General features: G+C 38.8%; 2 protein-coding genes across 2 annotated transcripts in view; both read left to right on the top strand.

Moving 5' to 3' along the window:
- The first annotated feature begins 1,388 nt into the window (after positions 1 to 1,388).
- On the top strand, positions 1,389 to 9,433 carry LOC122657984. Its single transcript, XM_043852815.1, has 6 exons — positions 1,389 to 1,653; positions 2,850 to 3,044; positions 3,633 to 3,712; positions 4,354 to 6,078; positions 6,211 to 6,379; positions 8,523 to 9,433. The coding sequence occupies exons 2-6, from the start codon at positions 2,972 to 2,974 to the stop codon at positions 9,182 to 9,184; spliced, it is 2,709 nt and encodes a 902-aa protein (XP_043708750.1). The 5' UTR covers positions 1,389 to 1,653; positions 2,850 to 2,971; the 3' UTR covers positions 9,185 to 9,433.
- Positions 7,568 to 14,599, top strand: part of LOC122657985 (WUSCHEL-related homeobox 8-like) — a 22,380-nt gene continuing 15,348 nt past the window's right edge. The window contains exon 1 of the mRNA XM_043852816.1: positions 7,568 to 7,613. The gene's annotated coding sequence lies outside the window, so the exon portion shown is untranslated. The remainder of the gene's footprint in view (positions 7,614 to 14,599) is intronic.

Here is a 14,599-nt window from a genome sequence, read left to right as displayed (position 1 = left end):
CTCATCTTGTGAATTAATCTTTGTTACTGGGTCGTGATGAATTGGCGGGTCCATGTGGGGATTGGGGCAATAGCCCTATAGGAAAATTTTTAGGGCTATGTGCGTATTTTTAATGAAACTTTTCATATGAGGGTGGACACAATGACCATCCTGCCTAAGTGGCAGAATCATGTGCCTGGACGTAGCCTGTGCTACGGCACAAAGAATATTCTCCCTTTCATTATTTATCATGGTTTCTTTTCCTTATTTTTCTGTTCTTTAAATCCATTATATGTGTGGCTCATAACTTAGATCTTTTCCATTCTTCTTTTTCCCGCCAAACAAACAGGGCAGTAAGAAAACGATGGCAAGAAGGGCATGAACTCTGAGGGGAACGACCTGATCAGAAGTGCGTATTGCGCACTGGGCTCAGTATAGAAACAATCTGTCGTCCTTACTCCTTACTAAACTCCAAACTCAGTTACATGATTAGCTACTTTTGGATTTTCATTTACAAAACTGTCCACTCTATGTTTGGGTTAACTAAAATAGATAAAAACAAGTTAAGGTTTACAAAACTGGACAAAATAGGGACCAGGATCCACAAAATAGTGTCTCTCCCTCCCTCACTTATTTTTTTAGACATTTTTACCCTTGCCATTGCCTTCTCACCTAGGCATCCTGGGTAATCACAGGGAAGGGAAGGGAGGGGCGGGTTTGGGTAGCAGAGAACTGCAGCGGCGGGGACAGGGGTGGGTTGCAGGGAATGGAGGATGCCTAGGCAAGAAGGCAATGGCAGGGGTAAAAATATCTAAAAAAATAATTTTGGGAGGAAGAGATACTATTTTGTCCAGTTTTGTAATCCTCAACTTGTTTTTGTCTGTTTTTGTTAACTCAAACATAGAGTGAACAATTTTGTAAATGAAAACCCAAAAGTAGCTAATCAAGTAATTTTCCCTTAGTTTAATATGCACCCCAGTGGATGTATCGTGCGCATATGCTAAAATTAACACCTTAGCTGGCTCCTGGCTTTCCTCATATTTTTCACTTTCTCGGAGAAAAAATAAAAATTAAATCCTTACCGGCAAAAATAACGGAAATTTGAGGCTATTTTCAGAAGGACCGAAATGAACTGTGCTCCTGATCAATGATGTACACGTGGAAGGCATCAACGGTGATAATCATAGACAAGGAATGGCACAAGACGCAGAGGCAGACAATGATTTCTATGACGAGTTTCACTAGAATACTCTCGTTAATCATCAAAAGAGCACTGTGCTGATCATAACCATCCAATCATGGTGTGGACCCCATTACAAGGTTTGTCAGACTAGGAGGATGGTTTCTTCCCGTCCTACCAACCATGGGTGAATCGAATAACCCCTTCACAGTAAAGATAACAAAGAGGTGAGACTAAAAGAAAACAGAAAATTGTGGAGAAGTTTCGCTTTCTGGTCGTTTTTTCCAGCCATGGATTCTTCTTCTACTACTACAAGTGTAGCTTTTCCGGCATTTCCAGGGTCCCAACACGAAACAAGTGTTGTTCGTAGCTTTAAATTTCAACTTCGCAGCGACTCTCATTTGATGGACGATATCTCAATTTCTTTGAATTCCATCTTACTTTATCTTCAATGCAGTGGAGGATAAGTTCCCGGTGATGGGTTTCTCTGAATGGTAGGTTTGGTTAATTTCTCTTGACGATGATTTTTGGTTCTCTATGCTTGGATTCGGAAATTGGGTTCTTGAATTATTACTCTGATGATTTATATCCACTGTGATTCGTTCAAATTTATAATTTATTTTGTTTGGGTCAGAAGCTAAGCATTCGAATGAAGTGTATTTTGGGTAGAAATGAAGTTGCAGTATGAAGTTTGAAATTTGATCCCCCCCTCCCCCCTGTAATGTTTAGTCTGAGACTAGAGTTGCGTTTCTTTCTATTTCAGCAATCAGGCAAGGTTAATAAGATCAGGTGCTCAACAATTCATGGCCTTTCGCTTGCCAAGTTAGATGTGATAGCTAGTTGAATTTGAGTTCATTTAATTTCTCTTATTAGTCGTGAAACTTTGCATGTTTCTTATTTTCTTTGTGTTGATATTTTCAGTTTTCTGTTAATTTGGTGTTCTCACTTCCTTGGTCTTGCATGATGTGTCAGAAATTGGAGATTGGAACACTCTAGTCGTTTGAATTGGGCGGCTAAGATTTGTACTTTGACTTGTTTCACATGAGAACCATATTGTAAATCATTATATTGCAGTAATTCATGTTTCCCTGTAACACCCATGAGTTTGATCAGTTGGACTACTGGTTTTGAGTATAGTTGGTTTCATGACTACATTGATTTATTAAGGCTGTGTTTCGTATGCATTCTCGGAATAGATTCTGGGTCTAGAACATATTCTGGAACCTGGTTGTTCTCTATTTTCTCGATTCTAGAATGTGTTCTAGACCTAGAATTTATTCTGAGAATGCATACCAAATACAGCTTAACTTAGCATACCCGTCAGACATCCAATTACCAAACTTCTTCTGTTTGAGCTTTTCCCTCTTTTATTTTTATTTATGTAGCTATCTCTCGCAGAAGTCCATAGACACTGTATGATACATGTGTCACAGATGGACGTTGAAATGTTCAAATCTATCATACCTTCTGAAAGTAAAGAGAGCAATGTGGGTGTAAAGCTGGAACCTTGCTTTACTATGCGATTATTTGACAATGAATTTAACTATTGATAGGCTTGTTCCTTAAGTTGGACTTCTATGATCTTGTTCCATGATTTGGGTATTGGAGAGATCAATCCACTTGTCTTTTCTTAACTGTTTTACTGACTTTAAATATTACTGATATAACCTTTTATGTTGTGGATTTGTAGGGTATGAGTTGGTGTTTAGCAGTATTTATATTGCAGAAAGAGCAAATACTAAAGTTACAGTGTGATAAACCATAGATGTGCCGCTAACCAAATCAAGCTTAAGGGAGGACTGATCTGGCTACATGGGAAGCCTAATGCACCTATTTGAGTGTAGCCAGCCCAGCATGCTGTGGGCACATAAGAGACATGTCGATGGTAGGGCGATTATTTACCTATATGTCTTGTACCTTTTGTAGGTATAAACTCTGGGTTTTTGTTCTTGTTTTGTTTGTTATTTGGCTGGGTGAGGATGTCTGATGGTGGCAAAAGACACAATGTGGGATACAGTTCATGAATTTTAGAAAGCAATGGTCTGCCGAAATTTAAAATTAAAATTAAAATTTTCAATCTCTAGTAGTATTTGTATCTAATATTTTAAAGCCTTGTATGAGTAGAACCTTTTCCCAAGTCTTAACTAATGTTTCATTGCTGATTATGAATTTAACAAATGCTGAGGGTTGTGGCCTTGCACTTTTGTTGTTACAGTCTATAGGAAGTTAATATTTTTAAGCTAGAAGATGGTAAAGATTTACCTTTTATATAAGTTAAAAACAATTTAATGTAGGAAGTTCTTGCAATCAGGTCTTGATGGTACAGGCTTTCATCACTAGGATCACCTCAGACATCCATGCACCCATAAGGGACAGCTACACAGAAAAATAAACTGAATGAAGTTTATCTATATGATTTATTCTTTGGTTATTTTATTTGGAAATGTAATGTTGTTGATTGCCTCTTCCTCAGGTTTTGAAGCCCCTCGAAATAGCTTGGAGCTGCCAACAGAAATTTCTCAGAACATTTGTGATTTGGGAAGCAACATACTGGTAATTTTTCCTTTATATTCTGTCTTATGGATTTCCTGCAAATAACAATGTACTCTTTCATGGTTTATAAGAAGCCTTCTTGATGCATATCATTTGTCGATCCTGTGGATGAGTTTTTTAAAGGAGGGAATCTTTTATTTTCTTCACTTTATTCTTTCCTAAATGACACTTTTTGAGGTGTGGTTATATCTTACTTTCCTTCATGGAAAAAGGACCAATTTATAGGTTCTCATTATTTATCCATGCATATGATCTGCCTTTGGCATAGCTCTTCATGAGGCATACATGAAAGAGGGTTTATCCACAGTTTATGGTAGTAACTCTCCACTTTTGCATCCTTTTGCATGGACAGCAGAAATGTTGTTCGTGGTGAACAGTGGGGAGGAGTTTGTATTTGGTCTTTGCTAACATCTCATCCGGTTAATTCTGATCTTGATCTCCTAATTGGCTGTATTGAAGACCAATCCCTTTTGATATGTTTCATGTGAAGATCTACAGCATGGAGAACAGCGTCTTCCATCCTGTTCTCAGAGGAGTGATAATTCATATATTCTATAAATTTTGTTTATAGATATTTAATCTCTGTGTGTGTGTGTGATATGAATCATACGGAACACTGATTATACAATTTAAACTTTCAGTATTCATTTCAAGAGAAGCAGAATTCCTCTGAAACAAACTGTTATCCAAAAGAGCATTCCATGAAGAAGTTGATTGATGGGGAGATATCTAACGGACCAGAGACCAGACGCAATACACCGAGTGTTGTGGCTCGTTTGATGGGAATGGATACATTACCATCAGAACCAAAACTGGCAATACGCGTAAAGGAGAAAAGGAATGAGAAAACAGGAAAGAAACCCCAAAGAGAGGAACAAACAAAAAATGTCTTGATTGACTCTAAATCACTTGAATCAAAACACTTAAAGCAAAGGGAAGTAAAATTAGCATCCGATCATAAAACAAGAGAATTTGACCGGTGCAGTTGTGTCTCAAAGTTTGAAAAACCACGACCTCGAGAACATCCTCAAGAAGAGGAACTACAGCAGTTCAAGAGAGAATTTGAAAAATGGCAAGCAATGATGGTCTGGGAACGTGCGAGGTGTGTTGAACTTGGCAGAATTCCTAGTCAATACAAGGAAAAGATGGCTCTATATGCAGGTTCTAGGAGATCTACAGAAAAAGAGAAACCTATAGAACTAATGCATCACAATTCACTGCCAACACCAGAAGTGAATTCACAAGGAAGTTTTGCTTTAAAACATCGCGGTTTTAAGAAGGAAGCTCTCCAAACTAATGAAATGGAACCTGTAAATTTGAGAAATAGAACCCAAACTGGTGACTTGGAGGAGGTGCCCTTAATGAATTGTGATCCAAAACTGGGAAAATCTGCTGTACCCACAAAGATAGTGATATTGAAGCCCAGCACTGATAGAAATGGAAGCAGCGAAGACTCTTGGGCTGGTTCACCAGAGAGCATTCAAGGGGTAGGGAGTATTGAAGATTTTCTAGAGGAGGTGAAGGAAAGGCTGAGATGTGAGATACAAGGAAAGAGTGTTAAAAGGGAGATGGCGGTCAGAGGGGGTGGAATCGAGACCCCTTTCAGAGAGAAGTTGTCAGATCCGAAAGAAATTGCAAGGAATATAGCGAAGCAGGTAAGAGAAAATGTTACTAAGGACCTTGGTGCGACTTTGCTCCGATCAGAATCAACTGGCTCATATAGAAGTGAGATCCAAATCAATGAATCAAGTTCCCCAGAGTTTATCAACAGAGACACCAGGAAATTATTGTCGGAGAGGCTGAGGAATGTACTGAACCGAGAAAGTAACGTGGATGTCCTGAAAATGGGCTATGGTAGCTCAAGAGCTTCGGTTTTGGATAATGAGGGGAAGAAGCTAAGACCAACCAGAGATGTCTTGAAAACTGAGAACAAGGCGAGCTGGTTGAAAAATATGAAAGATGAAGCTGAAATGCAAACCAAACCTTTCAGACATGGTCAAGACAACAAGAAGATGCTCTATGCAGGGGAAGTGTCCCCTAGGAACCTAGTAAGATCTTTGTCAGCTCCTGTTTCAGGAACTTCATTTGGCAAGCTTCTTTTAGAGGATCGGCACATTTTAACCGGGGCTCACATCAGGAGGAAGCATGAAGCTGCTGAAAATGTTCCAGTCGAAGTAAGAAAATTGAGGAAGGAGAGGTTCAGTCTCAGAGGGAGAGTTTCAAGTCTCAAATCCAGTTTCACTCTGAGGGGTAAACTATTTGGCAGGAAGATCCAGTCAGAGGAGGAAGCAGGAAGCAGTGAATCTAATTCCATAAAAGATATCATGAGTGGACCTACTGATGGGATGAATTTTGGCTATGCCCATGTAAGAGCTACACTGTAATTTAGTTGATTATTTTGATGTCTTTTATATATTAGCAATAAAAGTCATTCTGAATTGAAGTATTCTTTTTATTCCATTTTTTCTCTGATTTATGGCTTTTTGCTCTGGGGTCAGGAGAACTCAACTGAAGTGCCACCAAGCCCTGCATCAGTGTGTAGCAGTGCTCATGAAGAATTTTGTAGGCCAGCAGACCATTCAAGCCCAATCTCCACTTTGGATGTACCCTTGATAGAAGATTGTCCTGTACCACAGGTTTTCAGAGAGATCAGCTCTAACCTTCATGGTATGAATGATCAGAGCTTAGATTTAACGCGCATATTACTCTCACTTTTACGTCATCATGTCATACTACCTGGTTTTATCTCTGATCCTGCCACATTTTGCATGCATTGTTCAATATACATTGTCTCATGGTCAATCATCTGATGCATGCAAATGTGGTATGCTGATCTCATAGGTCCAGACTTTTGTTGGGCAATGTAGCATACCTGCATATCTTTGTCCAATGTGATAAAAAGAAGTTATACATGGAAGAATAAAATAATAAAAAAGAAAATATCTAAATGATATTCAGATGTAGGTTTGCACACTGCGGTAAGGAGTAAGGACTAATTAACATGAAATGATTTTGGCATGTTATATTGCTTGAGCTGTAGTATACAGGGAGAAATGAGCTCATCAATGGTATAGACATGATGCAGTTAAGATTGTCTAATTGGGTCAGTCGGGTCTCAGAAGACTTTATTTTGGCCCATGGTTGGTTTTTATGGACCTTGGGCTTCTTATTTTTGGATTTATTGATATAATAGGCCTAATTTATAAGCCCATAAAGTGGAGGTAAAGTTAGCACATAGGATTAGTAGTTAAGCTGTGTGTTTTGAGTTAGATTATAATACTTAATAGCTAGATAGAGTTCGGTTTTGGGTTTATTTACTTTGTTGAGTGTGTGAGTGTGATTAGGAGTTCTTTTATGAGTCCACCACCATCAATTAGAGATGATTAGAGAGTTTTAGGTCTTTGCATATGTAATCCACCCCCATCAATTAGAGATGATTTGAGTGAAGAATAAGAGTTTTTTTTTTAATGAGTTTTGGGGCTATTGAGCAGTGCATACGGGATTGGTATCCCAAATGTATTTGCTTCTCCTCTTTTCTTCCATACATTCTCTCTCTTCTTCCTCCTAAGAAGATCGATCTCATCTCTCTTCCCTCGCCTTCTATCGATCTGATTTTTTCCTTTAACAACGCAGTTGTTTCTTTTATTTCAGATCTGATCACCGATGTAATCATTTGGCCTACTTGCATCTTAGATCCATAATCTGCATTTTCAGATTGCATTAAGACAAGTATCTAACAACTTTCTTATTTCCTTTTAAGTGTCATGTTTGACATGTCCATCTCCGTGTTTCAGATTATTCCGCATATTTACATTTGTGTGCTGGTGTATGTGTTCAACCATGGTGAAATGCATGTACACACACACACACACACCAGAGAGAGAGAGAGAGAGAGAGAGAGGCACAAAATGTGGTTGTATATAAGATAGTGCATTTCTTCTTTCTCAAAATGGACATAGATGGTGGTCTGTATAAAAAATGATAATTATGGTCCTCTAACATATGTTGACAGTTTTAGGGATTTTGGTGTGAATATATTGTTTATATGTCCAAAGATGGAATTAAATGTTCAGAGACACAGAAATGGAATTAAACAATATAGATTTATGTGCCATTACAGCCATGGCAAACAAGAGACGAGGTTTATTTATGTGGATGCATGGATACATCTTTGAAAAATTGTTACATGCCATTTTACCTTGTTTTGTTCATAGGCAGTGGATCCCCATGGATGGGACCTACGATCAGTGTAAGCCATTGGCTCGACTTATGGGTCTTAATCATTAATTTAGGTTTTTATCTCGTTGAAGAAGATATGAAGAACTAGGATGGGTTTTCAGAGTTGGGGAAACAAAGTTCTCAAGTCTTACAGCTTATGAACACAATGTATGCACAACAGAGCTTCTTATATGGGAGGTTACTTTAACCTGGTTTGATAATTGTAACCTCCCACTGCATATTACATCCTCTATGCGGTAAAAATAAGACGAATGAACTAGAGAAAAAGATTGATTGATTTATAAATTATAGTTGGTCATGAAAGTCCAATGGGTTTGAACCCTTCCACTTCACTCGCAAGAAGTCCTTTTGTGTGATTGTGTGTGTTTTACTCCATTTTGAATGATTGTGACTTTGCATTTGCAACACTGTAGCATTTGTAGACCATTACAAAATAGAATTCATCTCGTACCATAGTACACAAGTCTTCAATAATGTGATGCTCTTTTCTTATTGAAAGTGCAATACTATTGCCAGTTGGCATTGTGTATATGCGGTCATCTGATAACTATTTCTGTTGATGGCCACACAGAGCTGCGAAGGCAGTTGAATGAACTCGAGTGTGATTATTCCCAAGACATGGTGATCAGAGAGGAGTCTTTGGAGGCCAAGACGGTGGAGTTAGAAGGTCCAGCAGAAGCCTACATTCGAGATCTCCTCTTTGCTTCTGGTTTGTATGATGGTCTGTGTGATGGTTCTTCTTCAAGATGGGACCCGATTGGAAGGCCCATTGGCAACTGGGTTTTCAAGGAAGTGGAAGGATCTTACAGAAGAAGGGACAAAGAAGAAAGTTCCAAAGCTCAGTATGAGAGAGAGGTAGGCCACAAGTTATTGTATGATTTGACGAATGAAGCTCTATCGACCATATTTGGATCTTCTTCAAGGACCTGGAGATTAAAAAACAAGATTGTTGGTACTAGCATGTTTCCACCTCCTTGTGGATCTTGTGGGCAGATATTGTTAGATAGTGTTTTGGAGAAGATCCGTGGATACTCTTATCGCCCAATGGATGATTCATGTTATTCAATTGATTACATGGTGGCCCGAGATCTAGGGATGAAACCATGGTTGTGCATGATGGATTGTGATGTTGAGGCAATATCAAGAGAGCTGGAGCGGACAATCCTATATGAGTTGATTGGGGAAACTGTGAGGACCATGTGTGTTAAGAGTGTAGCAATGGGGCATGAATGAAAGCAGTTTAAGCCTTAGGATGACTTTAAATGCAGACTCCTGCCTTGTAGCTGTACTTTGTAAATTTATGCTCTGTAGTTTCTGAAGGTTGTGGGGCTTGGTGTTTTTTAGCATTAGTTGAGGGGTTGATATTTGATATACAAAATGTACATTGATTTTCGCCGAGTCGAGTCAGTGAGTCACAATTTCCATGACTCTTCTCTGATTATTGGAATTGTTATCTACCGCACAACGTTGGTACAAACTACAGGGAGACTTCCAGATTGTTATCAGGATTTATTTTTTGGCAAAGGTTTCTCATTATGCTAGAGTGGGAAACCGCACCAATGAGAGGGCAGGAGATAGAGTGTCAATGTGGGTTCAATGGCTCATTATGTGTGAGGGTGTAGGAATATCTCTACTCTGGCATCGTGGGGATGTTTTTTTCTCCCTTCCCCTATAAGGGGCAGACATGGATCCAATATCTCAACTACCAATAATCTCAAGCCCTTCATCAAGAACTGGTTGTGGTAAGGTTTTAAAACCCGAAATTGGACACAAGATCAACCTTCATCAATTCCAATTCGAATCGTAATGGAATGAGTCTCGAATCCGGTGAAACCCTAAAAATTGGAATCGAGATGAAGAAACAAAAAATACCACAGATCTTTGATTATTTGGAACTTTTTTTATTTAGAAGTCCTATAAATCTAACTAAAAAGGTAAGTTTCAATGATTTTCTGCTATCTTAGTAACTAAAACGAAGGAGGGTCTTGGTGCAACAGTAAGGCTGCTCTATTGTGACCAAGTGATCATGGATTCCATTCTTGAAACAGCATCTCTGCGAAGCGAGGGTAAAGCTGTATACATTATGACGGATTAGGATCATCTCCAAGGAGCAGGGAACGTCCAGGGTGCTGCCAGCCGTTGGGCTGTGCCACACACATCCCTAGGTGTGCACTGAGATGTGTGCGGTACAGCTCAACCGCTGGATGCCCCTTGGCAGCACCCTGGGCGCACGCCTCCCTGGAGACGAGTTAAATTCCATTATGACCCTCCCTAGACCCCGGAGTAGTGGGATCATGGTGCATTCGTGCACTTCTTGGCCATAAAACCCACCCATGGATAAGTTTCAACTATGTCAAAAAATGGGATTTTATATTTTTGCAACAAGTACATAATTGTCATTTTCTTTTTGATGAGACTTAATTGTCATTATTATATCTTAGGATGATTAATCAGTTAGCTTAAGATGTCAAATAATCGTGCCAGCCAAGCTGAGCTGTCATGGATTAAACGAGACATAGTAAATGGGCTAAGGATTAGGTATGCTACGAAGAAACCCAAACCTTGTTCACTCTAAATTTATTCGAGTAGTCTCTTGAATAGTTGGAAAACTAGGTTTTCTGACTCGACTCATCATTAGAAAAACCTACTAACTTGGCCTTGTTCCCGGTCAAGGTCAGTAAATTTTTTTTTAAAAAAAATTATAAACATTGAAATTAGTAAAAATAAAAAAAAATACATAAAAATAAAAATCAAGGGATCATATCAATACATTTTGAGTTTATACCATTGAACAAGATAAGGGAGTCAAGAAATTGAGGGTTTCTTACTATTTTAGAATACAAATTTATTATTTTACTCAACTCAGTGTCTAAGTGAACTAGCTTTATGGTTTTCTAAAAAAATGACTAAACTTGCCAAGTTGATCATGACTTCAATAAAAATATCGAGACTTATTTGATCGGATGATTTATGATCGAGTCTCGTCAATTTTTTTTACCATGTCCAGTCTACATGACTCTTGACCAGGTTTTCCAAAATTTTGGCTCGACTCAGGTGACTCGCCTCAGTCAAAATAATAGCCCCGAAAAGATAACGTGGCTACTATGTCCAAACATAAAAGGGCATGAAATAATCGCCCCGCCCCTATGAAAGGCAAGAATCCCACACCTGATGATGCTTCCATGCATGCCCCCATTCCCCCCCCCCCCCCACCCCCACATTGGTGCAGGGGCCACACTGCCTTAGGGAACACTCTCCCAAAAAAAAGTTTAGATATCTTATTTTTAGAAGTGTTGCATCATCCTTTCACATAGTGCAACAATTTTGTAAATGTACTAGAGATACCATGGTTTCAAATATCGGTATTGGATCAGACGTATCCGCCGATCCATATTAGTATTGGGCAGTGCCAATACACCGAGATTATACAAATACCGATACTGATACCGATATTTGAAAACCATGATACCAAACCTGACAAACCTTTTGCCCCCAAAAAATATATATATTCTTTTGCTTTTAAAGTTCCCCTACTAAGTTCTACATGGACCAAAGAGAGATTAGAAAATCTTATAAGATCTATAAAGTGTCATTACATGACATGTTAATTAATAGGATCCGAACACGTGTTAAATAAACAAAGTGTTGTCTTTGGATTTAGGGGCTAATGGCATTGTTAGGTACACCAACTAGGTCTGCTCATAGCAAGGATCCAAAGTTAAACTTGTCATATTATTACTTTTCTAGGATTTGATCCATTTTGTTTAATTCTCAATCAAAATGTCTCAACAAAGCTAGTCCTTACGTATGTGGACCCACTTTTATTTTAAATAAAATGGTTAATTATTATTATCACAATGCTTTGTTATTTTTTGCAAATATCACAAAAATAACTAAGCAAAGATAAAAGAAGAATATTTTATCATTCTTTTGGGTTCCTTACCTTGTATTATTTATGGGAAAAAGATCTTCACACCGATAATGTGGAGATCCTTTTCTATGGTCTCTTACATTCTGTCCATGTGGGACCCATACTGACATACTCTCTCCTTTATGATATTTGTGTCCTTTGTTGACGAAATTGTTTCATGATTGGTGTGGTATGAGAGTATTCTACCACGTTGGTGGTGTGGAAAATCTTTCACCATTATATCTTTAATTTGAGTTTTTTTTTTTTTCTAATAAAATTTTAAGAAAGTGTTTTAACGGTTGGATTTTTATTTTTATTTTTTGGTAAAGAGGAGTTTTACTAAAGATAAACATGTGAACAACTAATAGCTCTAGACAAACATAGTTTGTGAAGCCAAGGAATACTTTTCGTTTTTTTTTTGGTGAGTGCGAAGCCAATGAGTAGGTCATTTTGTCAAACACATGATAGACAAGGACTTCTATGCCAGGGCATCTGCTACACTACCCAAAGTCCATGGAATACAATGAAAAGAATAAAAGTAAAGGAAGCACATAAACATCTTGCGTCCTGGAGAGTTGTTGCTACCGCTAGAGGTGGTACCAAATTAGCACCTTGAAGGACCTATATGACCTCCCTATTATCTTATTCTAACTAGAGATGATGGAACCCTATGGACAAAGCCTAAGATAGAGCACACTGAACTGCCATGGCCTCGCCTTGAATGACTGAACTGAAGTGTTGGGGCACTGAAGTGGCGTAGACTTGGAATCCCATGTGATCTCCAAAAATGAATCCCAAGTCCCAACCCACCTATTGATTTTCCTCGTGGTAGTGTTGCATCACAATTTACTTTGATAAAATCTAGGTGGAGGGCTGTCAGGTCCCTAAAGCACTATCCTAAGGGAGAACTGCCAACCATGAGGACAAGCCCTGGATCGGAAGATGAATGGATTGTATTGGGTTATAGTAGTTGGGCACTTGGGCCTTTGATTAATAAAGGTTTGAAAAATCGGATCGGATCATATCGGTCAATCTCAATCGGACCGATTTTGTATGAAAAGTAGGATTTAGAGATTATTTAGCTGATTTCCACTGAGTCGATTTAGATCCAATCCGGGTAGAATCCTGATCCTGATTCAAGGTTTAAAACCCTAGATTAGTATGTGAATAATCAGGTAAATAGAGGTAAAACCAGTCTTACCTTTACCCTCACTATTTAGGAGTATGAAAAGACCCCTTTGCCTTACCCTTCAAAGGCAGGCAGAGTAAGGTAGGTAAATTGCGAGTGCTACCTGTTGCTAACCCTAGTTTGGATCTTGGTTAAAATTTGACAAAGGAGTAAAATATCAGGTAAAATGCGAGTGCAACTCAGGTTCTCGTATTAGAACCATTCCCGTACGGCTTGAGCCGCATAGATGGAATCCAAGAGAGGTGGATCCCAACATGGAACATTCAAGTGGTGGTCCATCAAAGAAGCAATGCCGTAGTCACCCACCAGATTTATGCCACATGGATAACTGATGTGCTTAATCCAACCAATGAGCTAGTTAGAATATCCTCTAGATCAACCACATCACAAATTTCCTGATAAAATATGTATCCAAGAGAAGGTAAGAGAAGCTAACAAAAGTCTTTCTTCTTATTATATGTTAAATATTATATTTATTCCCGACATCTTTCTATTCTGGTCAGGCAGCGCACGCCACCCCTGTGTCTGGGCACAGGGGCTCGTGTAATGATCGCCGCACCCCCTTTCACGCGCCCTTATGTTTGGGCGCATGGGTGACGTGTACTATACGATGGGGTGATGTTCTTTTTCCCAATAAATATTTATATTTTTATTAACTTATTATTATCACTGCCTTACCATACTTATTTCGACAATTTAATATTAATTTACATCATCGGCTTTTATTATTACCAAAAACTCATTTATCCAAAACAGAAAGAAAATTAAGTATTTTCGATTCTGCTTCAATTGATTTTTGGGGGGTGGGGCGGTTTGGGGGGGGGGGCAAATGGATCATTATTGTCTCCTGTTCCCTATCTGGTACAGTGGTCCAGTTCCACTCATAGGGGTTGGAAATGACAATCTAACCCTCTACCCGAATACACTGCCTGAGGGAGATTAAAACATCATTTCCGTCTTCCTATGAGTGGAACTGGACCACTATACCGGATAGGGAACAAAGCAGGAAAAAAATTGGTTAGAATTGGCCTAAAACCAATACCCTTCTTGGATTGGCCGATTTGGATGGGCAACAATTGGGATCAGACTCTACCGATTCCGATTTGAATGATCTGATTCTGATTTCTCAAACAAGAAATGACCTCTATGCTCTCTCTATTTACAAAACCATTTCATCACCCCTTATTGGTGTGATCCTCCATACTCGTTGCCCACTTTCCCTTAAATATTTGATGGGTATAAATTTCCCACGCTAGGGAATCTCTCACGCCATTGTTGGTGGAAACTGAGGCAAGGATCGTCCTAGCAGTAGGATATCAACCAATCAAAAATTTTGACAACATAAGAGAGGAAGGTCAGTTACTTTGAGGGTCAACTTCCACTCTTTGGTTTTGGATACCATATATCCATACCTTGTGCTTATCATGCTCTCTATCTGTTTTATGTATTTCATTTTTCTTTGCTTGTCGTTGGGCGTGCATGAATGAATAGACTTGCTTTCTACCCAAAAAAATAAGTTACTTTGAGATTCACAAATGCAAATCCTCCA

Source organism: Telopea speciosissima, chromosome 4, assembly GCF_018873765.1.
Source record: "Telopea speciosissima isolate NSW1024214 ecotype Mountain lineage chromosome 4, Tspe_v1, whole genome shotgun sequence".
In the NCBI taxonomy this organism is placed as follows: Eukaryota; Viridiplantae; Streptophyta; class Magnoliopsida; order Proteales; family Proteaceae; genus Telopea; species Telopea speciosissima.
Note: the sequence above shows the minus strand (reverse complement) of the source record. Positions and strands in the feature narration are given on the sequence as shown.